At 45.5% G+C, this 27,490-nt stretch overlaps 1 protein-coding gene across 6 annotated transcripts in view; it reads right to left on the reverse strand.

Moving 5' to 3' along the window:
- PRKACA (protein kinase cAMP-activated catalytic subunit alpha) overlaps window positions 1-27,490 on the reverse strand; it is a 91,160-nt gene that overhangs the window by 32,108 nt on the left and 31,562 nt on the right. The window contains exon 1 of one of the 6 annotated variants that reach the window (XM_040346315.1): window positions 14,525-15,101. The exons of 4 other annotated variants lie outside the window; for them this stretch is intronic. In XM_040346315.1, coding sequence (XP_040202249.1) covers window positions 14,525-14,672 — 148 coding nt within the window. In that variant the 5' untranslated portion in view covers window positions 14,673-15,101. One more of the 6 variants, XM_040346320.1, reaches the window with a different exon arrangement.

A 27,490-nucleotide genomic window follows, 5' to 3' on the forward strand; every position in this document is an offset into this window, starting at 1 on the left:
CTATTCCCCGCGGGAGGACGAAAAGAAAATGAACTAAATAAACAGTATGTACAGCAATAAGAAAAAAAAATACCAGCATACTGTAGCTGACGCAAGTATGCTGCATGTAATGGTACATCGATTTTTTTTAGGGTGAACCTCCGCTTTAACCACTTAAGCCCCAGGCCATTTTGTTGCTAAAAGACCAGGCCACTTTTTGTGATTCGGCACTGCGTCGCTTTAACTGACAATTGCGCGGTCGTGCGACGTGGCTCCCAAGCAAAATGGACATCCTTTTTTCCCGCACAAATAGAGCTTTCTTTTGGTGGTATTTGATCACCTCTGCGGTTTATTTTTGCGCTATAAACAAAAATAGAGTGACAATTTTGAAAATATATTTTTTACTTTTTGCTATAATAAATATCCCCCGAAAATATATATAAAAAAAAGTTTCCCTTAATTTAGGCCGATACGTATTATTCTACATATTTTTGTTAAAAAAAAAAAACGCAATAAGCGTTTATTCATTTGCACAAAAGTTATAGCGTCTACAAAATAGACTAGTGTCAGAGATCAGCATCATGACTGCGAAATTATGGCAGACACATCGGACACTATTGTCACTATTTTGGGACCATTGTCATTTTTACAGCGATCAGTGCTATACAAATGCACCGATTACTGTGAAAATTACACTGGCAGTGAAGGGGTTAACATGTAAGGGGTTAAGTGTGACCTAATGAGTGATTCTTACTGTGTGGGGGCGTGGCTTGGCATGTCACGTCACTGATCGTCGTTCCCTATGACAGAGAACAGACGATCAGTGTCAGTCTCACTAGGAAGCATGGGGAGAGGTTTGTTTACACTTGCCTCTCCCCGTTCAGTTCTGTGACCTGATCGCGGGAGACCGGCGGCGATCGGGTCCGCGGGTACCGTCACAGAGTACCTGACAGGGTCGCGAGCTGTGCACATTAAAGGGGACGTACCTTGTACGCCAATGTGCGCAGCCATGCCATTCTGCCGACGTACATCAAGTGGTTAAAGTGTTTTTTTTTTTTTAAACATTTGCAGGGTTTAGAAGCGTTTGTTGTAAATCTTGTCAAAGCAATCCAAGCAGCCAACTAGCCACTGGATCGCCTTTACAAGCAACGGGAGGGGATGTCCCCCCCCCCCCTCGTCGTCTTCTGCTGGGTGTTCCATCCACCAGGATACCCGATCAACCAGTCGGCGGATCATAGAGGCAGACAAAGACGGCTCTTTCTGCCTTCATGCTATAGGAAATTATGAGCATACACAACCATTGGTTTCTCCGACACTATTTAAAAATGGAAGGCATTTAATCTTGGTGTGATCAAATGCTTTAAAACGTAAAAGCACCCCCGTCCCGCGTGTAAAGGCGAACACATGCATCAGTCGCGCACGCAAACGGCTGTCCCACACATGTGAGCTATCACCGCGAACGTCAGATCATGGGCAGCAATTCCAGCACCAAAGCTCCTGTGACAATTTAGAAAAAAAAAAAAAAAAGAAAATTAAATATTATGCATACTAGCTCATTATGCCTTTGTCTTGCAGGCGGTTTTTTTAAGTGGGTTTGTTCATTCCCCAACTTAGTTGGAGTAGGCGGTACACATCGGTGGGTCAGCCACGCCTCATTACCTTTGACCTCTGGGAACCCGCCTTCTGACCTTTGGGGAGATCCCCGTTCCAATTCCTGAGTCCTGGCATTATTCTTCAAGGGAAAACCCTAAAGCATCAGCATACCAAGACATTTTCATGCTCCCAACTTTGTAGGAACAGTTCGGGGATGGCCCCTTCCTGTTCCAACATGACTGCACACCAGCGCACAAAGCAAGGTCCATGGATGAGCAAGTTTGGGGCGGAGGAACTTGACTGACCTGCACAGAGTCCTGACCTCAACCTGATAGAACACCTTTGGAATAAGAGCAAACACTGCAAGCCAGGCCTTCTCATCCAACATCAGTGCCCGACCTCACAAATGCGCTTCTAGAAGAATGGTCAAACATTACCATAGACACTCCTAAACCTTGTGGACAACCTTCCCAGAAGAATAGAAGCTGTTATATCTGCAAAGGGTGGGCCAACTCAATATTGAACCCTACGGACTAAGACTGGGATGCCAGTAACGTTCATGTGTGTGTAAAGGCAGGCAATACTTTGGCAATATAGTGCATGTGCCCATGTGAATGAGGCCTTATAGTGTGGATAAAGTTGCATTATTGCAGGTGTTATTTTTTCTGATTATAAAAAGAAGCAAAATCTAACCACAATCTCCTACAAAGTAAAAGTGTTTTCTCCTGAGCAGTATAGAGAACGGGCTCCTTATCCATCTCCTAGCGAGTGATCAGGACCTGTTGTGTTCCAGGTCTGTGCACAACCAGAGATAAGGAAGATAAGACGGAGGACGGAGCCGCTGCCACAAGGTCCTGCAAGGTGACACCGGCTGAACGCTCCCATTTCCACACTGCATGTAGCTCTGACAGAATGACATGAGCTCACACCAGACATCAGCGCTGTCAGACGGGAACATCATTAGGCAATTGTAATACTTTACCGGAGGCCACTCCTGTCGGCAGCACAGAGGCAAACCGGTTATGTCAGCTGTGCGGAGGGCGTGAGATTTTATAGGCTGATTACTAGACAACTTGTAAAAATTCCATGGAAATGTGGATCTACAATCAATTCTAATGACAGGCACTGTCACTATGGGGTGATCGTATTTTAGGGCTTATATTAGTCACATGGGTAAAACATAAGGCTTTGCTACTGCAGGACCAACAAAGTTGAAAAGAGGACATTCTTTGTAAGAGGAGACGCTCCTTTTTTACTCTGGGGCAGTGCTTTAACTGGGCCGGAACGCGGCGGTACTCAGTACCGCCACTTCCAAAAATGGCCCTGGAGAGTACCAGCACCTCTCCGTGCGCCCAGTACGTGGGTTTCCCGTACCGGAACGCAGCCCCAGGCCAGGAATATGATGATCAGTGGCGGAACTACCACCATAGCGACCCACGCGGGCGCTATGGGGCCTGCAGCCGAGTGGGGCCCGCTGATGGGGAGGCAGATCGGTGCGCTTTGACAGTTACAGAACCGATGCTGTGTATCTCTCCCTCCTGTCGGCATCATTTCTGTAACTGTCACAGCGCACCGATCTGCCTCCCTGTTCTAGCCACATGTGATCCTCCTATAGGTGCCTGGTCTCCCCCCAGCGCTGCCTGCTTTCCTCTCCCTAAAAGCTGGGGGACACTGTGAGAGCGGGGGAGGGCTTTCCTGTCTTAATGCACAGGCACTTCTGTGAACTGCCCAGGGGTCCTAGGTGCATGGGGGGCCTTCGAAGTTTCCTCCCAGCAGGTTCGGGCAGCAGTGGTAACAGGTCTCCTCACGTTGGCTTTACAGGTCAGTTCTGGCTGTGTCTGCAATGCTCTCTCTCCCTGGCATCTTCCTCCCTTCCGTCCTGCTCCCTGTCGTCCTCACACAGATCCATTCATCTTTGCCTGTCACACTGCTCCTCTCAGATGGTTGTTATCTCTCCCCCTCCCTTCCCTGACTTTTCCCTGCAGACACTTTACCTTCACACGTGTGTGTGTGTCCCAGGATCTACAAACATTACAAATGTCTGGAACAGTGGCGGCTGGTGCTCAAAATTGGGGGGGGGGGGGGCAAAAAAAAAAAAAAAAAAAAAAAAAAAAAAAAATTGAAGCCTCACTGTGCCCATCACATGCAACCACTGTGTCATGCCACCAAATGCAGCCACTGTGCCATCAATTGTCACCACTGTGCCATGCCATCAAACAGCAACTGTGCCATCAATTGTCACCACTGTGCCATGCCATCAAACGCAGCTACTGTGCCATCAAACGCAGCCACTGTGCCATCAATTGTCACCACTGTGCCATGCCATCAAACGCAGCTACTGTGCCATCAAACACAGCCACTGTGCCATCAATTGTCACCACTGTGCCATGCCATCAAACGCAGTCACTGTGCCATGCCATCAAACGTAGCCACTGTTCCATCAATTGTCACCACTGTGCCATGCCATCAAATGCAGCCACTGTGCCCCTCAATTGTTGCCACTGTGCCAATTGTCACCACTGTGCCCTTTAATTGTCACCACTGTGCCCCATGATGCCACTGTGCCCATTGTCACCACTGTGCCCCATGATGCCACTGTGCCCATTGTCACCACTGTGCCCCATGATGCCACTGTGCCCATTGTCACCACTGTGCCCCATGATGCCACTGTGCCAATTGTCACCTATGTGCCCTTTGTCACCACTGTGCCCCATGATGCCACTGTGCCCATTGTCACCACTGTGCCCCATGATGCCACTGTGCCCATTGTCACCACTGTGCCCCATGATGCCACTGTGCCCATTGTCGCCCCTTTCCCTGTAAAAAGCACTTACCTGAATTTAGCATTTATGTTCAGTAGCTCTTTCTACAATAGCTCTTTTTCAGGGTACTTTCTAAGGGTATTTTCATGTTCAGTATTGGGGGGGGGAGCACCGGCGCCTAATAGAGTACCAGCACCTCTTTTGGCCCACTTAAAGCACTGCTCTGGGGGGTGGGAAAGCGCCAACTCTGCTGTCTATAACCCTGTGCCGATGCCACACAGTGGCCCTACAAGCAGATCTTAAAGCCAATGAGACGGAGGTCCCGATCATGTGACCACAAGCTCCTTATCATAAATGGTTACTGGGAGCTCGGACTAGAGCTGGGCATAAGCGGAACTGAACCCATCCATTTTTAAGTTTTAACCACTTGCCCACCAGCCGCTGTCATATATCAGCCCCTTTAAAGCAAAAAGGTCCCCCCCCCCCCAAAATATATATATATATATATATATATATATATATATATATATATATATATATATATATATATATATATATATATATATATATATATATATATATATATATATATATGCCCCCGATGTCGGCAGCCAAAGTCGATATGTCGCTCGAGGATCGCTGGCTGCCGCCACCATCCTCCGTGAGGGAATCGGGAAGTGAAGCCTTGCAGCTTCACTTCCCGGTTCCCTACTGCGCATTGCGCGGGTCGCGCTGTGCGTCCTCACTGGTCCTTGCTGTCTTCTAGGACCTGTGTGTCTCCCAGGAGACAGTAGACGCCGGAAGTGGCGTAGATCACTGAGGTGATCTATGCCAGCAAGTGGGAGCAAATACCTGTATTACACAGGTATCTGAAAGGTGTCAAATACGACACCGGAGGGGGGGGGGGGATTCCAAAAAGTGGAAATTCCATTTTTGGGTGGAACTCCATTTTAAGCGGCATAGCAAGCGTGCGCGCCCACTACACTGCGGGGGTGTCGGTGCTCGTGACCGGCGGTCGCGATGACTGCCCGCAACACCCGGGCGCAAGAGGCAGAACAGGGACGTATGTTTATGTCAACACACACATCCCTGTTCTGTGAGGAGAGATGCAGATCGTGAGTTCCTACAAGCTGGGAACCACGAGCTGTCATCTCCTATAGACAGTCCCCTCCCCCACAGTTATAACACACACTAGGGAACACAGTTAACCCCTTGATTGACACCTATTGTTAACGCCTTCCCTGCCAGTGACATTTATACAGTAATCAGTGCATTTTTATAGAGCTGATGGCTGTAGAATTGTCAATCGTCCCAAAAATTTGTCAAAAGTGTCCGCTATAATGTCGACGGCCCAATATAAAAAAAAAAAAAAAAAAAAAAAAATGATTCCCCCTTTATAAAAATGGCACACATCTATTCCCTATTTTGTAGACGCTATAACTTTTGCGCAAACCAATAAATATACGCTTATTGCAATTTTTTTATTACCAAAAATATGTAGAAGAACACATAATCGGCCTAAGCTGGAAAAAAATAAAGGGGATATTTATTATAGCAAAAAGTACAAAATATTGTGGTTTCAAAATTGTCGCTCTATTTTTGTTTATAGTGCAAAAAATAAAAAAACACAGAGATTATCAAATACCAAACAAAAGCTCTATTTGTGGGGAAAAGGGATGTCAATTTTATTTGGGTAGAACGGCACACGACCGCGCAATTGTCAGTTAAAGCGAAGCAGTGTTGTATCGCAAAAAATGGCCCGGTCATTGAGCAGCCAAATCTTCCGGGGCTGCAGTGGTTAAAATACAGTTACATTCCTGGCCCGTGCCTGGAACGAATTGTGCTCTCAAACAAACTGTCAAACCATCAAATAGCTGGTGTCCTAACTGATCACATGTGCAGCACCATTGCAGTGGATAATCAGAGGCCAAGATGGCAACTTCCCTTTAAGGCCCACACACTGCACGGCTACATACGAGTTATGCTGGCAAGAGCTATTTAAAACATACATGCAATTTTCCTTGCCACGCAATTCTGTGCGACTCAAATCACATCTTAAATCGCACGAGCCTTAAAGTGGAACTTTACCGATAACAACTTGATGATAATGTTCTTTAGCAAGGTACATACATTCCACATTAATACTTGTACTACAAAAACTAGTGTGCTGTAAATTGCCTCCAGCATTGCTCCTGTTACTTCTTGCTGGAGGCTGCAATTTTGCAGCGCTCTCAAACCGCCCCAAAGATGCTGCTTGCAGGACTTTTCAGAAAGTCCCACAAGTGCACCACCCCAGTGTGAAAAGTCATACTTAATTGAATGGGGAGGCGGTTTTCAGGCTTAAAAGGCCATTTCGAGCACAAAAACACCTCAGTGTGAAAGAATCCCAAGGCTTCGTTTCTACTAGTGCGACCCCAAAGTCGCGCAATTTACAGTGCGACTTTGCAATGCGATTTTTGATGCGCTGTCATGCGACTAGCGAGAACAAGTCACACCGAAGTCGAAACAAAGTGGTCCAAAACCTTTTTGGAGTCGCAACGACTTGAGTCGCACCAATTAGAACGGGGACCCCATTGAAATACATGGGTTTTGAATTGTCATGTGACTTCACACGTGTCAAGTCGCACAACAACTCGCAGTAGTGGCCTAAGGGCCGGTTTTCAAATAGTCCATTACATTCTACCGAGGAAGCATATTGGAGATGGATCAACACTGTTTGGCGTTGATCTCTGCGGCGGATTCGCCACAAGGTCACTTTTATCGGCAGCGGGAGAGGGCCCCACCCCCTCCTGCCGCGCTGTGATTTGAAGGACTCTTCTCAGCACCTTTATCGCCATTATTTATACAAGGACTTTTTATTAAGAGACCCTTTATGATCTTTGATTGACAAATTGAATTTCTTTTTTTTTTTACTTCTTGATTTGCACCATTTTTTTTTTTTTGCACGTTTTGCTTTTGTGGCTTTCATACTGCTTAACTTGCATGTTTGTTTGCACATTTTGCACTTGAGTTTATAGTAGATTAAGGCAGATTAGGATTAATTTGATTACATGATTTAAAAAGGGACAGCAAAAAAAAAAAAAAAAAAAAAAAGGTGTATATAGGATTATATATACAGTACAGACCAAAAGTTTGGACACACCTTCTCATTCAAAGAGTTTTCTTTATTTTCATGACTATGAAAATTGTAGATTCACACTGAAGGCATCAAAACTATGAATGAACACATGTGGAATTATCCATAACAAAAAAGTGTGAAACAACTGAAAATATATTTCATATTCTAGGTTCTTCCACCTTTTGCAGCAGACACATCTCTAGAACTGGTAAGAGGAGACTGTGTGAATCAGGCCTTCATGGTAGAATATCTGCTAGGAAACCACTGCTAAAGAAAGGCAACAAGCAGAAGAGACTTGTTTGGGCTAAAGAACACAAGGAATGGACATTAGACCAGTGGAAATCTGTGCTTTGGTCTGATGAGTCCAAACTTGAGATCTTTGGTTCCAACCCCCGTGTCTTTGTGCGACGCAGAAAAGGTGAACGGATGGATTCTACATGCCTGGTTCCCACCGTGAAGCATGGAGGAGGAGGTGTGATGCTGTGGGGGTGCTTTGCTGGTGACACTGTTGGGGATTTAATCAAAATTGAAGGCATACTGAACCAGCATAGCTACTACAGCATCTTGCAGCGGCATGCTATTCCATCCGGTTTGCGTTTAGTTGGACCGTCATTTATTTTTCAACAGGACAATAACCCCAAACACACCTCCAGGCTGTGTAAGGGCTATTTGACCAAGAAGGAGAGTGATGGGGTGCTGCGCCAGGTGACTACCTCTTGAAGCTCATCAAGAGAATGCCAAGAGTGTGCCAAGCAGTAATCAAAGCAAAAGGTGGCTACTTTAAAGAACCTAGAATATGAAATATATTTTATTTTATTATATTTAGTTTTGATGCCTTCAGTGTGAATCTACAATTTCCATAGTCATGAAAATAAAGAAAACTCTTTGAATGAGAAGATGTGTCCAAACTTTTGGTCTGTACTGTATATATGTGCAAAACGAAATTGACAAAAAAGTATTCTAATATTCACAGCTTGGTAAAGCCCATTGAGCCCTGGTTCACACTGGGCTGCGGGAGTGAAGCCATGCTAGTTCAGCTGAACTCGCACGATTTCACTCCCGCCGGCAGTCCCGATTTCGGCCGCGATTTAAGAGACAGCTGTGCAGGTTTCTGCACAGATGTCTATGTAAATCGCGGCCCGAAATCGCAAAAAGTAGTACAGGAACTACTTTTTGAAATCGGTGCAGCGCCGCAGATGCGGCATCGCTCCGATTAGGACAGTGTCATTGCCGACAATTAGAGGCAAATGCCGCCGATTTGAGATGCGATTTCACATGTGAAATCGCATCTCAAATCGAAGGAAATCGTACCCAGTGTGAACCTGGGCTGAGTCAATTTTTGCCAAGACATAAGTGTTGTCACCTTGTCATATGAGCTTCACCTGTGACTAATAATGGATCAATTAGGTCTCAGGTGTGTATAAAAAGAACACCAATACACCAGACCTTCTCAACTGCAACTAGACCTCTGCAAACATGCCTAAGATTCACCCAGAGACTAAAGTGTTGATTATCAAGAGGCTGAAGACCAGATCCACTGCTGATGTGGCAGACACCTTCAATGTGTCTCAGCGTCAAGTTCAGAGGATAAAAAAAAGATTTGAAGAGACTGGAGACGTTTTGGACAAGGCCAGGTCAGGCCGACCCCGCAAGACAACTGCTCGAGAGGACCATTTGTTGGCTCGAAAATCCAAGGCCAGCCCATTTTCCACTGCAGCAGAGCTCCACGAGACCTGGTCACCCGAAGCCCCTGTGTCAACCAGAACCGTTTGTCGGATTCTGTCTCGAAATGGCCTCCATGGTCGAATCAGTGCCCATAAGCCAGCACTAAACAAAGGACAATTGAAAAACCGTGTGGCATTTGCCAAGGGCCACAGCCTGCTAAAAGAATGGACTCTGGAAAAGTGGCAGAAGGTGGATTTTTCAGATGAATCTTCGGTTGAATTACACCAGTCGCCGCAAATATTGCAGGAGACCAACTGGAACCCGCATGGAGCCGAGATTTACCCAGAAAACAGTGAAGTTTGGTGGAGGCAAAATCATGGTCTGGGGTTACATCCAGTATGGGGGTGTGCGAGGGATCTGCAGGGTGGAAGGCAACATCAATAGTCTAAAATGCCAAGAAATCTTAGCTACCTCTTATATTTCCAACCATAAAAAGGCCAAATATTGCAGCAGAATGGTGCTCCATCGCATACTTCCATCTCCACATCAAAGTTCCTTAAGGCGAAGAAGATCAAGATGCTCCAGGATTGGCCAGCCCAGTCACCAGACATGAACATCATTGAGCATATGTGGTGTAGGATGAAAGAGGAAGCATGGATGACGAAACCAAAGAGGATTGATGAACTCTGGGGAGGCATGCAAGACTGTTTTCTTTGCTATTCCTGATGACTTCATCAATAAATTGTATGAATCCTTGCCAAACCGCATGGATGCTGTCCTTCAAGCTCATGGAAGTCATACAAGATATTACATTTGGATCTCACAGCACCACTACCGTATTTATCGGCGTATACCGCGCACTTTTTTGCCCTGAAAATCAGGGCAAAATCGTGGGTGCGCGATATACGCCGATACCCACTTTCCCGCGCCGAGTTTCAATACTGCGCCGGGATATACCGAGCGCAGTACACGTGTATAGTCGGGCAGTCTCGGCTTCTCTCGCGCTGACGCACAGGACGTCAGCGCGAGAGTAGCCGAGCCTGCCCGACTATACACGAGTGTACTGCGCTCGGTAAATGCCGGCGAGGACCCGACGAGGCTGCCGCGCAAGACACCAAACTAAGTACAAAAATCTTTTTTTTTCACAGGAATTTCGGGGCAAATTTAGGGGTGCGCTGTACGCGGGAGCGCGCTATACCCCAATAAATACGGTACTTAATATGCCGACATATTTTTGGATTTTCAGTAAAGTTGTTCAATTTCTGTATAGGTGACAAAACTTGTCTTGCCAAAATTTGACCTGTCTTGATTAAATGATGAATCTTTTTTCAGTGAAACTAATTTATTTCAGTGCATTAAACATCATTTGGGAGGGCTTTAGCTTTTCATATGAGCTATTTCTAACACCAATTGATTAATTAAAAGTCAGGTTAATAACAGGAGATTCTACAAAATAGAGAAGCGACAAGAATTTTGTCAGGGACTATGTATGTATGTATGTATGTATGTATGTATGTATGTATGTATGTATGTATGTATGTATGTATGTATGTATATGTATATACACACACACACACACACACACACACACACACACACACACACACACACATTTTCCTTTTTTTATAGGATGAACTAGATTGACTTGTGTCTTTTTCAACTTGACTATGTAATTATATGTAACTAGTGCGGCTCCAAACCCGCAAAATTTGATCCGACTTTTACACACACCGCAAGAAAGTTGCATCAAAGTAGTGCAGGAGAATTTTCTAAGTTGCATAGATTTGAATGGGTGTCACAAAAATCAATGGGCTGCGACTTATCATGAGACTATCTGCCCAAAAATAGTGCATGAACTTAGTGTGCAGAGGGTTCATCCAGCATTTGTAGTGTTAATATGAGGTCACACCCCTATGGTATATTATATGCATGTACAAGCCATTGGGATCGGACCATAGGTATATCTTGTTTCTTTTTCTTAAGTCTTCAAATTCGCATGAGAAGCTGCACAAATATAAAAACGGAGCTACAGACGAAATTCCGGTGTAGTTTCTCGCCTGGGTGCTCACAGGTGCCGTGTACAGCTGCCTATAAATATCTGAAAACGTGTGGCGTGCATTTGTATTCAGCCCCCTTTACTCTGATATCCCCAACTAAAATATAGTGGACCCTAAAGAGGTCACCTAATAAGTCATTTAATCTCACTATAAATAACAGCTGTTCTGTGAAGCCTTCAGGGGTTTGTTAGAGAACCTAAGTGAACAAACTATGTCATGAAGGCCAAGGAACACACCAGACAGGTCATGGATAAAGTTGTGGAAACGTTTAAAGCAGGGTTAGGTTATAAAAAAAATATCCCAAGCTTTAAACCTCTCACAGAGCACTGTTCAACCCATCATCGGAAAACTGAAAGAGTATGGCACAACTGCAAACCTATCAAGACATGGCCGTCCACCTAAACTCACAGGCCGGGCAAGGAGAGCATTAATCAGAGAAGCAGCCAAGAGGCCCATGGTAACTCTGGAAGAGCTGCAGAGATCCACAGCTCAGGTGGGAGAATCTGTACACAGGACAACTATTAGTCGTGCACTCCACAAATTTGCCTTTTATAGAAGAGTGGAAAGAAGAAAACCATTGTTGAAAAAAAAGTCCTGTTTGCAGTTTGTGAGAAGCCATGTGGGGGACACAGCAAACATGTGGAAGAAGGTGCTCTGGTCAGATGAGACCAAAATGAAACTTTTTGGCCTAAAAAAAAAAAATGTTATGTGTGGCGAAAAACTAACACTGCATATCGCCCTGATTACACCATCCCCACTGTGAAACATGGTGGTGACAGCATCATGTTGTGGAAATGCTTTTCTTCAGCAGGGACAGGGAAGCAATTTAGAGTTGGCGGGAAGATGGATGGAGCCAAATACAGGGTAATCTTAGAATTAAACCTGTCAGTCTGCAAAAGACTTGAGACTGGGGGCAGAGGTTCACCTTACAAAAAAGGACAATGATCCTAAACATACAGCCAGAGCTACAATGGAATGGTTTAGATCAAAGCATATTCATGTGTTAGAATGGCCCAGTCAAAGTCCAGACCTAAATCCAATTGAGAATCTGTGGCAAGACTTGGAAATGTACGCTCTTCATCCAATCTGACAGAGCTTGAGCTACTTTGCAAAGAATGGGCAAAAAATTCATTCTAGATGTTCAAAGCTGGTGGGGGGGCTGAATACAAATGCACGCCACACTTTTCACATATTTGTAAAAAAAAAAATTGAAAACAATTTCATTTTTTACTTCACAATTATTTTCACCTTAATGCATAGGGTGCATTAAGGTGAAAAAACATGAACCTTTACAAACCCTTTAAAGTACTGTATTTATTGGCGTATAACACTCACCTTTTTACCCTGAAAATAGATGGTAAACTGTGCCTGCCTGTTATACGCAGGGGGCTGTGGAAAGTTTTTTTTCTGAAACTTCCCTCTTAGGCCCTGTACACACGACCGAACATGTCTGATGAAACTGGACCACGGACCAGTTTCAGCAGACATGTTCGGTCGTGTGTACGGCCGACCGGACAAATGTCCGGCGGATCGTACAGGTTTCCAGCGGACAAATGTTTCTTAGCATGCTAAGAAACATGTCCGCTGGAAGCCTGTCCGTCGGACATGGTCGGTCGTCTGTACGACTTACCGGACATGTCCGCTCGGCCGAAAGCCCTCGCATGCGTTGAAGTGATTCGACGCATGCGTGGAAGCATTGACCTTCCAGGATCGCGCACGTCGCCGCGTCATCGTCACGGCCACGTCGCGACACATCACCGCGTTTGTTTTCTCGCGGGGATTTTGGTCTGATGATGTGAACAGCCATCAGACGAAAATCCGGCAGCGGACATGTCCGATGAAAACGGTCCGCGGACCGTTTTCATCGGACAGATCCGCTGGTGTGTACAAGGCCTTAAAGTTAGGGTGTGTGTTATACGTGATAAATATGGCATACCCTTGACATTTTGTCATGTTCTAACCAAAAACGTACATGTATTTTATGCGTTTCGCATAAAATACATTTACGTTTTTGGTTAGAACATGACAAAATTTGGAAAATTTCAAGGGGTATTAAGGTGAAAAAAAACAGACGATTAACGCCCCGAGCCCTTGAAAGTCTCGCGCCGAATGCGCTCGTCCTTTACCCGGGCTTCTCGGCTCTTCATTGGATAGATTGATAGCAGTGCAGCCATTGGCTCGCGCTGCTGTTAATCAAAAGCCAATGACGCAGGCGCCGGGGCCGAGTCCTGTACTCGGCAGCTATGGACGCTGAATACAGGACTCGGGAGTGCGCGCGCAAGGTAACCCCCTTTGGAGAGGGCTCCCCAGAGGGGGTTATCTGAGGCGGGGAGGAGCTGAGAGAGCTGCCCTGGGGAACGCCGTTCAGGGCCACTCTGTGCAAAACAAGCTGCACAGTGGAAGTACGACATGTTTGTTATTTAAAATAAATAAAAAAAAATTAAAACCTTTACAACCAACCACTTTAAGGCACTTTGAACTCCGTCTAAATCCAGAGTCCGTATGCATTTCTATACGCCGTGTGTAGCCACGTATGGCCACGGACTTCTATAAGCGGCTGTACACAGCACCTGTGGGCACCCTGGTGGGGAAATATGCCAGATCTTGTGGGTGCAGGAGCCCTAAAAATATACATTGGAAAGTTGCAGTTAATGATGAGGTCACCGAGCATAAAACCAAGTGCTGGATGGATAGGCAACTAGATGAGCCACATGAATGGCAGCAATTGACCACAAATCACCTGGACTTCCCTTATTTTCTGAGAGCAGCAGAAACCGAGCAATCTGGGTCAAAGTTCAAGCCAGTGTGATCCCAGCAGTCAGGGCTCAGGGTGACACATGTCATGCAGAGAGCTATGGAGCTCAGTGATAAAAACTCCAGAAAAAGAAAAAAAAAAACCCCACAGGAAACTGCAATGACAGATTAAACTGAACAGCACCACTGAGCGTGACCTACAATGGATTGCACAAGCGCAAAGTTATTTTAGGGATTATTTTAACTAAACATTAAGAGGGTGAGATAACAGAAGCATGCAGAGTATCGCGGAGCAGTGTGCATGCCAGGACAATGTTCAAAACTAGAAGCGCCACAAGTAAAAAAACGCAAATACCTTGCAGACTATCAAAAGCGACCAGCGCACAAAGCTACACTTCATATACAGATACCAGAACATTTTATAACCTTCCGTAGAACACATAACATTCCTTACAGAACATTGCACAATGCTGACAACCCCACACTGCAGAGCGTTTCACCTTCCCCTGACCAAAACAAGAAAAGAACTGCAGTAATGAAGGGCACTGCGCGGTTAGTCGTAGGTCCCTACCCCGCATAGCATGGTGCACACTCACTCTCCCGATCCCAGCTTAGCACGTTGCTGGGCAGACTGGGTGCCGGAGGGCTGGCAGGAGGCCCCGACTCCCTCCCTGGCGCTGGACTGCGGGTGCCACGGCTGAACACCCGCAAAGCCAAGTTCTCCAACTTCTGTAGGGCCGACATCCTGGGGCCAAAGTTGAAGATGGGGCCGTCACATTCAGCTTGGTGGGGATGGGGGGCAGAGGAGATAGATGCCAATAAAATGGAGAAAGAGGGAAATTCAAAAGGGGGAACTAGACAAGGCAAGCAGACAGTAAGAAGGGTCTACAGTGGGGAGAGGGGAGGACAGACATGACCAGCTCCACTCTGGGGTAGAGAAGTTCTACAGCAAAAGATGTGGCCAAGGTAGCACACGGAGCGAAAGATCATGTTAAGCATTAGGGAGAGGTGAAGAGGGAGGGAGGAGAATCAGCCCTTCAATGGAGGCTGCAGGGCAGACTGAGCAATCTACAAGTAAAAGAGCAAGCGTGTGAGACAGGAGGAGGCAAGACGAGACAGGGACAGACAGATGTACTACCGGGAGAATGAAAGGAGGAGAAAGGACTAGGCACACAGGCTGCCTGCCCGCTTATCAGCTGGTTACAGGTCTCTTGTTGACAGGGGGTGGAGGGAGAGCCGAGATAAATACAAAGGGGAGGAGAAAGACCTGCAAGTGAGAGAGAGGAGGGAGAGAAGTTAAAGAAACCAGTGATAATTAATCCGAGGGAAGAGGACGGGCTGGATGGAGAGCCAGACAGGTATACTCTGCAGGTGAGAAGCCGACCAGAAATGGAGTGGAACAATGACGACGGAACCAGCAGAACCGCACTCATGGGCAACCAATTACACAAGGGGTTAAAGTTAAATTGTATATGTAATTTATATATATATATATATATATATATATATATATATATATATATATATATATATATATATATATATATATATATATATATATATATATATATATATATATATATATATATATATATAAAAATAAAAAAATATTATTTATTTATTATAACAAACAAACACACACACACCCCATCCTATTTAAGCCCCCCCATTCACACTTGTGTGTATTATACGTTAGGATTTTATTTTTTTGTGTGTGCGTTTGCGTATGTTTTTAGGAGGGAAGTGCCATACAGAAGCTTCTTTGTATGGGGGTTGCGCGTTTTGGTCTCAGACGTATCATGCTTCCATTTTTTTTTTTTAAGTGTATTTTGTGCGTGTACTCGAGAGAGGAGCCGGACTGCAGGAGTTGGGAGTAGGCAGGCCTCCCCCAGAGGCAATCTGCCACCTTTCTCCATGCCCCAGGTGGCAATGGCGGGTGTGTGAGGGGGTCCTCCCACACAGCCCACCCTACCTGCTCCACTTTGAAGCCCAACGGGGCAGAGGGACTCCCTATAAGGGAGTGAGAGGATCTAGCCCGCTCAACCAGCCCCGTTAGTCCTTCGCCTCTCTTTTTAGAGACCGCGTGGTCAAAGTGCGTGCATGTTAACCCAATTTCGAGTGCGTGTAAGTGTGGTGGTTTTTGTGGGAGGGGGGTGGGCGTACTAAGCACAGGCTTACCTCGCATAGCACACCCACCGGGGGCCGGGCTGAGACCACCAAACTCAATTCACATGTAGCCGAGACCGGGATCCGAACCCCTAGCTGCCCGGAATCCGAACCCCTAGCTGCCGAGGTGAATGGCTTGTCAGCGCAGTGCCAATCGCGTTGAGCCACCGCAGCTCCTCATGCTTCCATTTAAGCCAATATGGCCAGTCCTTAGATACAGTGGCTGCATTCGTTTTTCATCCCCAACCCCCACCCCCCCCCCCCCTCCAAAAAAATTGGATTTTTTACTTGCCAGTAAAATCTTTTCTTGCAGTACAGTACACAGGATCTTAAAAAACTTTTTCGCTTTTTCATCGGACAAATGTTCACTGTGAGAATAGAGGCAAACATTCCGGCAACAAATGTCCAATGGAGCAAATCCGATCGTGCGTATGCAAGTTCATTGGACTAAAGTCCAAAGTACAAAAACACAGATGCTCAGAACCAATGCTAAAGATCAGACAACAATTGACGTTACCCAAAGGGTGGCGGTAAAGAGCAGAAAAACCACGTAGTACGTCCCTTACGTTACTACGTTTGGGTTTGTTGACTGAAAAACTGTGTGTATACATACCAAGTTCTCAGACAACGCCCTTCGGAGCAAAATCCACAGAAAAGTCAGTTGGAAGTTCGATCATGTGTATGAGGCTTAAGACCGAGATTCAAGTGATCAAACACCGCAGATCGCTCGGTTCTCACAGCTCCCTTAGTAGAAAGCTGGTATTTGCCAGTCACCGTCTCTGCTCTGCCCCCATTCCCTCCACTCATAGGAGTGCTTTGGAGGGGATGGGACCAGCCGACTCAGGCTCTCAGCAGTTTGCAGGGAGGCCGAGCTGGGTACCAATCTAGGCATGTGGGTGGATCTCGACTTCGTTGTTACAATTCTGTCTGAGCCTGGACTGCCTCTGACGTCAGCAGACACCTGACTTCAACCTGCTGTCTGCTGAAAACTATAACAGGAGTACAAAACTAACTGCATTCCTGGGATCCACAGGAGAAGTAAAGCCAAGCTTGCTTTGGCTATACTCCTTTAAGCAGCCCATAGATACATTTTTTTTTTCATCCATCTCACTGAACAAAAAAAACAACCAATTCCTCCATCCACACACTGGATGGGGGAAATTGCTACCATCGAGCAACTGTGTTCCAACGGTGGGAAAATCCTTTTCTTCTGCGCTCCAAGCTCCTTTTCTTCATGCACCACCAGAAAAAGCCGCTTCCTATGGGGGTAAACCTGCAAGCATGCTCCTGAGCCAGGCTGTGTTTGTCTATAGATGCACACAGCCCAGCTTGATCCCACCCGTTTCCTCCTCACAGGATTTGATTGATAGCAGCAGGAGCCAATGGCTGAAATGTCTCCTCTTAAACCAAGTCTTTAGGCAGTGCATCTGAAACAAACTCAGGGAGAAGAGACTAAAGGGGCTCTTTTGTGACCCCTGTGATCTGCCATGACGTTTCACTGCTGTTGAGAGGGAAGGGCAAAGCCTTCTGATTGCTGCTGATCCCAGGAAGTGCCTTAGGATTGCTGTGCTTTTTATTGGAGCCAACTGTACACCTGCCAAAACGAAGCAAAATGGTATGTAGTGGAGGCAAAGAACTCGAAGCCACGCACACGCAGTAGTGGTCCATGCAAAAGACTTGCGCTAAAAAAGGGACCGAAAAAAAAAAAAAAATGGCATGAAATTTTAAAGACTGGCGCTTCTTCTCCGTGGCTGCAAAACAACCCCTAAACAGGCCGTGCTCTGCTATAACCACTCTATATCAGAGAGCCAGCACACTGGGGAGAAATTCCTAAACAAGTTATCACGGTTGAGGTCTCCCACTCTGGGCAGGATAACGGGAACCATTTCCATCCTGTCTTCACCCTCCACAATTGGCACATCTCTGAAAGGGACGCCAGATGCAATGGAGATGAACAAAAGGCAGGCATGTTTTGCAGTCCAGGTTGCGTGACCACCAAGGCACCCATCTGGCATCACTAATGCAGGAATAAATAAAAAATGGGTGTACATAGGGACAGAGAGTGTTTTTTGCAGGATCATCAGATGAAAATAAAAGGAGTAAAGGCCTGAAAAAGAAAACCAATGCAGCTACAGCATCTAGAAAACAGACAAGCTACAATATATTACAAATGTAAATAAAAAATGTGGTGTGCCAATATCAAAAGGAATATATATATATATATATATATATATATATATATATATATATATATATATATATATATATATATATATATATATATCCCCCTAGTGGGTAAGTGGTTAAAAACACTTATCCATTACTTCTGCCTTACTTCCTGGATAGACTTTAGGTCATGACACAGGAAGGAGTTGACCAGGTAAGAGTAGATGATGCAGGGTGTGTGCCAATGAAATCATCTGGTCGACTCCTTCCTGTATCACAAGCTAAAGTCTGTCCAGGAAGCAAGGCATTTTTTGTAATGCAACGTAAGCCATAATTGGAGGAGTACCTTATGTTTAATTCATCCAATACCGTGATTAGAAGCTGGGTTCACATCCCAATGATGCATGGATTGCGATTTTTTTTTTTGTGAAATAAAGGCTTGGGTAATTATGGTACCAAAGTAAGGCTTGGGTTGCAGAGCGTTCCGCCCCACATTTGGTTTCCCTCATTACACTTACTATATATTTAGCATGGTGACAAGCGTGGCTTCCGCGCCCCCATCAGCTCTGATGAAACACAAAGGCCAGAGCGATCACTCCTGAGGTTAACATGCATCTTGCAACCAGGAAGTGACCAGTGTGATTCCCAGGATTGGAGTTCTGTATTTACATGATGAGGCACCCGCTAGACCATAAAAGTGGAGACCTGAAGGTGGTACATGTTTTCACACAACTGAATGTGACTTTATTAGCAAATAGTCTACTAGCTTGAGGAGGGTCTTCTTACACTTAAAGAGGCGGCACACTGATAGTGTTTGTCTGCCAATATAACAATTTGGTGAAAAACAAAATAAAAATCTTAATTTTGCAAAGCATTGTGGGAAAAAAAAAATTACAACTTCAAAAAAATTCACCATACAGTACCATTTACTAAATACCTTGGCATGTCTACTTTCCAAAAAGGGGTCATTTGTACTTTCCTGGCATGTTAGGGTCTCAAGAAATTATATTGCCCGTCAGTACATAAGGTATGATCAATTTTCAGAGATTGGCACCACAGCTTGTAGACTAACTTTCACAAAGACCAAATATACAGCAATTTGGGTTATTTTTATTTTAAGATATGTAGCAGTATAAATTTTGGCCTAAACGTATGAAGAAAAATTACTGATTTGCAAAATTTTAGAGCAGAAACTAAGAAAAATTTGTTTTACAAAATTTTCTGTCTTTTTCTTTATAGTGCAAAAAAACAAAAAAAACAAAAAACACAGCAGTGATGAAAAGCCACCAAACTAAATCTCTATTTGGGGGGGGGGGGGGTTCATATTATGTACAGTGTTGTATGACTGAGTAACTGTCATTCAAAATATGAGAGCACTGAAAACCGAAAATTGGTCTGGTTAGGAAGGGGGTTTAAGTGCCTAGTGGGTATGTGGTTAAAAACACTTATCCATTACTTCTGCCTTACTTCCTGGATAGACTTTAGGTCATGACACAAGTTGACCAGGTAAGGGTAGATGATGCAGGGTGTGTGCCAATGAAATCAGCTGGTCAACTCCTTCCTGTGTCATGAGCTATAGTCTGTCCAGGAAGTAAGGCAGAAGTAATGGATAAGCGTTTTTGAACAGCCATAAAGAGTGAGGCAAGTCTGTGTAGAATAAATGGAAAGCGGATTTTTGCAAAAGAAGTACATCAATGCTATATTGGGAAATAGGGGAGCTGGAACAAAAAAAAAAAAAACAAAGTGAACAAAAAAGGTGTAGTTTTGAGTTAATGAGATTTTTTTTTTTTCGCATTCAATACGTGGTTAAAGCGCGCTTTATTTGCAACTCAGCCAGACCTATCGAGATCCACTCCTGCTGCTTCAAAGGCTCCTCAGTTATAGATTAAACACAGGCTCTACGCCGAGCCATTTGGAACTGCACGCAATCACCGCTACGGTGATAAAACAGTTACAGTAAAAGCACCCTGTTTACATATTCAGATCAGGGGGTCACCCAAGGATACCAAAGACAAAACTAACAGTAAATTCCTAGGCACAGCGATCTGGGGCATCCAAGGCTCTTAAATGGCTGACCCGACATACCTGTGCTTGATGGGCGCCCCTTATGGCGGACCAGCTGCGTTTTAGAGAAGTGGAACTTCAACCTACCTTGGTAAAACAAAAATTCACTCTATAAATTGTCCCTGTAATACAATAATAAAAATAATCCAAGTTCATGAAGTCCAGTATGGTTCTTTGCAACCAAAGCTCTCCTTGAGCTGCTATGCCTCCCTGCTGCCATCTTTAAACCACTCTTTGGAGTCGCATTCCGATATTCTTGATCATGCACAGACATGCCACAGATACATGGAACCTAGCAAAGACTTTGCAAGTGCAGGATCCCAACACAAGAAAGCAGAGAAAACCTCCACACCGTGGTCAATGAGACATGCAGTGCTTACACCCAAGTGGCCCGCTGAACCACGAAGGTTGTACAAATCCATGTGTGTAAACATTTGAGGGATGTAGAAGAAAGCATACACGAGCCTTCAACGGCTTTAACCCCAGGGAAGCCTATTGTGCTCCGGGTAAAGCAAACCATAGTCAACACTTGACTTTAAGTCCACCCTCACCCCAGGGTGCCAACTACCTGAAAAAAGTAGGTACAGATAACCTACCCTTCCTTATCGGGCAAATGTTCTGTAATTGAGCAAGGGAAGAATGGAGGTAGTGCCAATAACGCGGGTTCAGATTTTAATAAAGGAGTTGTAAAAGGAAAAAACTTTTTTCCCTAAAATTAATGTTTGCAAGGTAGACAGACAGAATAGTGTAATGATTCTGTTAAAAAACGAGTAAATACCTATTAAATTCCGTCATCTATATCACCTCCGGCATTCTAGTTTCTGTTCTCTCATTCACTTCCTGGTTTGCGGCACTCATTCATGTAAGAACTACATTTCCCAGTATGCATTGCGGCACGCCCAGTAATTCACACCTCCTTGAAGTCGAACACGTAGAGAGTGTCCTGCCACACAGATGTAGTTCCCAGGAGGGGGCGAGCACGTTACTGACCACCGCAGTAAAGCCTCCCTTCACGGTGGTCAGTAAAATCAGACAAGCAGGAAGTGAACAGAACAGAGAAGAAATAGAGCAACTTCTGAGCAAAAACGAACAACGAGGAAGTGAAAAGAGGAATGTCTGCAGGTAAAGGATGCTTGTTATGAAAAAAAATAAAATTCCTTTACAACCCCTTTAATGCGGTCAGCTCACTATATGACTTTAGAAGCTCATTGGAATTTTGGCAGGACCATTAAAAAGGGGTTGTAAATGATTTTTTCCCCCCCTAAATAGCTTCCTTTACCTTAGTGCAGTCCTCCTTCACTTACCTCATCCTTCCATTTTGCTTTTAAATGTCCTTATTTCTTCTGAGAAATCCTCACTTCCCGTTCTTCTGTCTGTAACTCCACACAGTAATGTGAGGCTTTCTCCCTGGTGTGGAGAAAGCCTCTTGAGGGGGCGAGCAGGCAAGTCAGGACACTCTCTACTTTGCAGATAGAGAAAGGAGCTGTGTGTTAGTGGGCGTCCTGACACTCCTGCTCACCCCCTCAAGAGGCTTTCTCCACACCAGGGAGAAAGCCTCACATTACTGTGTGGAGTTACAGACAGAAGAACAGGAAGTGAGGATTTCTCAGAAGAAATAAGGACATTTAAAAGCAAAATGGAAGGATGAGGTAAGTGAAGGAGAACTGCACTAAGGTAAAGGAAGCTATTTAGGGGGGGAAAAAAATTCCAATGAGCTTCTAAAGTCATATAGTGAGCTGACCGCATTAAAGGGGTTGTAAAGGAATTTTATTTTTTTTCATAACAAGCATCCTTTACCTGCAGACATTCCTCTTTTCACTTCCTCATTGTTCGTTTTTGCTCAGAAGTTGCTCTATTTCTTCTCTGTTCTGTTCACTTCCTGCTTGTCTGATTTTACTGACCACCGTGAAGTGAGAATTTCTCAGAAGAAATAAGGACATTTAGAAGCAAAATGGAAGGACGAGGTAAGTGAAGGAGGACTGCACTAAGGTAAAGGAAGCCGTTTAGGGAAATTTTTTGTTTTACCTTTACAACCCCTTTAAGCATTTTCTGTATTTGGAGGAATTTTAAAGGGATAAAACATAGGAAATGTGTATGTATTGCAGAAATGCATAATGACCGCAAACCATAATCCATCAAGGTAGATCCTTTAAGCCCTGTAAGTTTTGGAGGTGGGACCTCCATGGATCGTACTTGGTTTTTCCCAGCATATCCAACAGAAGCTCCATTGGATTGAGATCTGGAGAATCTGCAGGACAAGTTAACACCTCAAACTTGTTGCTGTGTTTCTTAAACCGTTTTAGAATTCATCAGACCAGACCGCATTTTTCCATTACTCCATGGTCCAGCTCTGATACTCACATGCCCATTGTAGGAGCTTTTACAGATCCTACTAATAAAGGTGGACCGCTAAGCGCTTAAAACAAGCCGTTCAGACTGACATGACCCATCCACTATTAAAACAGACATCCCCTATATGACAAAAAATTTATATATATATATATATATATATATATATATATATATATATATATATATATATATATATATATATATATATATATATATATATATATATATATATATATATTTATTATTCACTGCCCGTCCGACCATGGCACATGTTGAACATACCGCAAACCAACTACGTGACGCAGCGGAGCTTGGAGAGGTGAGAACGTGGCTTTGTCACACTGCGGTGTAACTTTTTGGTTTATTAGACACTAATGCATTCCAATTTCTGAATTCCCCACACTGCACCTAACTTTGCTGTAGCTGCGATCGTCAGTTTTTGTGATGGGGAAGAGATTGGGTGCAGTTCTGGTAGGGGGGCATTCCCTGTTTCCAGGAGGAGAAGGACTGTCATTGGCAACTTTTAAAGCCAATCAAAGTCCTGCTAGCCCAGTCCACCGGCTGGAGGAAGAGGACTTGCTTGGTTGCAACTATCTCAGAAAGAAGGGATTTGTTATAAAATTGGCACGTTGAATTTCTTCAAAAAAAAAAAAAAAAAATGTGGCACACTGTGCTCAAAATGTTGCCTACCCCTGGTATAGTGCATCACCAGCACCAAATGTATTGAATTAAAAGTAACAAACATGAGAAGGTATAAGCAAATCAGAAAACAATTCCAGCTTAGGCAATTCTAAAGTAGATGCATTTGGAAAGCTGACGTGTTTCGGGGGACATGACCTCTTCCTCAAAGCTCCGAGGAAGGGGGCATGTCCCCCAAAATGTCAGCTTTCCAGAAGCAGCTACCTTTGGCATCGCCTAAGCTGTAGTTGATATCCGATATGCTCATATCCTTCTCATGTTTGTATGTTGTTGCTACTTTTTATTCAATAAAATGTGTAGGTGAAAATGCACTAAGCGCTTGCTGTGTCAGGTTTATTGATCTTACCTACTGACATAACATGCAGAAGTTGTTTCATCTTATTCAAAAGAGATACACAATGTTCTGTGACCCACAGTTGCAGTGAGTGGACAAAAAAAAAAAAAAACAACACACACACACACACACACACACACACACACACACCTGGCCAAAACTTTCCATGCCATCCAATAAATTTTCAAGTTAAGGTTTGACAGCTTCACGCCAAGGCACCTTTCTACCCCCTCGCCTCCTACTAAAAAAGGACCCTTCTCTTCCAGCATGGGATTTGGCCAGCATGTATGTAAATAGTGGCAAGCAGAGATCATGTTTTCTTGTTATTGTTAGAACATAACCAGATTTACTCATTTTTTTTCAACCCACGCTTACTCATTAATTAGCTCTCAAGTATTATTCCTTTGGCATGGTAAATAAGTAGCCAAAGCTGCTGTGCAGCACAGCACCCAGTACAGCAAACTGACCAGGAAAAACATTTAAAAAAGGAGAATCATAGCGAAGTCTAGAAACAAATAGAAACTGCACAGCTGAAGACATCCAACCTCCTTGAAGAGGCCAAGCAAAAGTGTGATATATGCCCCGCCACCCATGTTTTTTGTGCCTAGTGTCCAATCTCCCACAGGCGACAGTAAACCCCATGGAAACATTTTTTAAGAACTCTGAAGGTTCTTTTTTATCTAGGTCAGGGGTCTCCAGACTTTTTAAACAAAGGCCAGTTTACTGTACTTCAGACCTGGAGGGGGCAAAACTGGAGAGCAGGAGCAAAAAATGCCCCCTTATCAGTGGACAAGTTTTAATATGGAGTAAAATAAATTACATAGCATCTATGGTCAGTAGGAGGCGGAATTGTGCCTCATTGTTGGCGCCAGTTGAAAAAAAAAAAATAGTGTGCCACTGTTCTCACTGTTGGCGTCAGTGGAAGAAAAGGTGTGTCATCATTGGTGTCAGTGTGAAATATGGTGCCCCATTGTTGAGGTCAATGGAAGGAATGGCTCCCAATGGTTGATGATCGTGGAAAGAATGGCACCCCCATTGTTGGTGTCAGTGGAAGGAATGGTGCCCCGTTGTTGATGTCAGTAGAAGTAATCATGTTCCATCGATGGTGTCAGTGGGAGCATCTGGACCACAGTTTGGAGACCACGGATCTAGGTCATCCCTTGTAGTTGGCGACATTCAACCTTTACTTGTGCTGTAATGTTGAAGACGTTTCGCAACTTATCCAAGCAGCTTTTTCAGTTCTAATAAGTGGCCCTTTCCTGAATGGAGCCGCCATCTTTGACACCATCAGTCTTCCCTATATAATGCCATTTTACCATTTCTACTTTAGCAATGATTCACACCTTTAGGCACGTAAAAACATCTTTGAAGCCTTTCTGACACCAAGGATGGGATTATGCAACTAGAACAAGGTGGTCCCACAACTGTCACACCTCCCATTCTGGTCTTGGAAATCAACTTTTGCCTTGACACTAAGGATGAGCTCTGGCGTGTTCGCATAGTACACGTGCAGAGCCCGTCAGGAAGTCTGCACGGCGCTGTGCCAATCACAGCCAGGGAGACGCTTCCCAGATGCTCGGCTGCAGAGATCGGGAAATGTCTCCCTGGCTGTGATTAGCGCAGCGCCGTGCAGACTTCCTGGCGGGCTCTGCACGTGTACTATGCCAACAGGCTGGAGCTCATCCTTACTTGACACATTCCACGGGGACTTCAGGGACAGACTCTTCTAAACCATGACCATAAAGTTATATCGCCACCTACAGGAGTAGGACACTAGGCAGAAAAGAACTCTGCACTGCTTATGGCAGGGGTCTGATGTGGCCCACAACCTCCAGCTCTTGGATGGCGGGTCGGCAAGCCCAGATTGCGGGTCCGCCTGCAACATCCACCAGCCATAGCCGAATGGGGAACAGCAGCCAGCGATACCTGAAGGAATCCGGAGGAAGTGACGATTGAGGTCAGTTGAGGTTCAGGTAAACCACAGTGCATCAGTGTGAAAGCAGCCTTAGGCCCGTTTCACACGATCGGTCTGATCGGGTCGGCCTGTGTTTCAGGTGGACCCAAATCGGACCCTCTGTTCACCTCTATAGAGTGGCAGATGTAAACTGACTTTTGTCAGTTTACACCCACCTATCTCCAATCCGATCCACTTAAAGAAACAGAAGGGGCTCCATCCCCTTCTGTCTTGGTGGATAAGACTGGAAGGCCGATAGAGGAGGAGAGCAGGCTGTGTGCGTGTTTGCATAAGAATAGTGGCCCATGACATTTTCCTATTAGCAAGTGAGACTACCTATCACATTTGGCAAAAAGGAAGGAGGAAGGGCAGTCACTATCGAGGAAGCGGAGTGGTTGATAACGGCCAAATAAAGCTCCAGGGATTGGGGAAACCCTAAAACAGTGGTTCTCAACCTGGGGGTCAAATGATGATTTGCCAGGGGTCACCAAATCCTGGGCTGTTCCTGAAGCCTGCACCACTCTCACAGCCTTTTTGCAGCTGCCCAGCAGGGCTGTTCCTGGAGCCCGTGGCCGCCCATTCAGTTCACAGCATGGCTGGGGGGCAGAGACTAGAGGTCAGCTGACTGGTGAGGAATGTAAAGTGGGAGGGGCCAGAGACACAGTGAGTAACACTACCTGTGATTATAGATGCCATTAAAAGTCCCCACTACAGTTCTCAGATCAGCAGATGACCTTGATCAAGAGCACCTAAGTTGGCTGATCAGAACTCCCCACCAGTACTGCCACTTACCCCAACTCCCCACCAGCACTGTCACTGATCCCATTCCTCCCACCAGCACTGTCACGCATCCCATTCACCCACCAGCACTGTCACTCATCCCATTCCCCCCACCAGCACAGCCACTAATCCTATTCCCCCCACCAGCACAGCCACTAATCCCATTCCCCCCACCAGCACAGCCACTGATCCCATTCCCCCCACCAGCACAGCCACTGATCCCATTCCCCCCACCAGCACAGCCACTGATCCCATTCCCCCCACCAGCACAGCCACTGATCCCATTCCTCCCACCAGCACTGTCACTGATCCCATTCCCCCCACCAGCACAGCCACTGATCCCATTCCCCCCACCAGCACAGCCACTGATCCCATTCCCCCCACCAGCACAGCCACTGATCCCATTCCCCCCACCAGCACAGCCACTGATCCCATTCCCCCCACCAGCACAGCCACTGATCCCATTCCCCCCACCAGCACAGCCACTGATCCCATTCCCCCCACCAGCACAGCCACTGATCCCATTCCCCCCACCAGCACAGCCACTGATCCCATTCCCCCCACCAGCACAGCCACTGATCCCATTCCCCCCACCAGCACAGCCACTGATCCCATTCCCCCCACCAGCACAGCCACTGATCCCATTCCCCCCACCAGCACAGCCACTGATCCCATTCCCCCCACCAGCACAGCCACTGATCCCATTCCCCCCACCAGCACAGCCACTGATCCCATCCCCCCCACCAGCACAGCCACTGATCCCATTCCCCCCACCAGCACAGCCACTGATCCCATTCCCCCCACCAGCACAGCCACTGATCCCATTCCCCCCACCAGCACAGCCACTGATCCCATTCCCCCCACCAGCACAGCCACTGATCCCATTCCCCCCACCAGCACAGCCACTGATCCCATTCCCCCCACCAGCCCACCAAGGAGCAAGAGAAGGAATACAAATAGAGAATACATGGACAGGAGAAGAAAAGAGGTGGAGAAAGAAAGAGGGAGAGAAAGAATAAGAGAAAGAACAAGAGAAAGAAAGGAAAA

Source organism: Rana temporaria, chromosome 3, assembly GCF_905171775.1.
Source record: "Rana temporaria chromosome 3, aRanTem1.1, whole genome shotgun sequence".
Taxonomy (NCBI): Eukaryota; Metazoa; Chordata; class Amphibia; order Anura; family Ranidae; genus Rana; species Rana temporaria.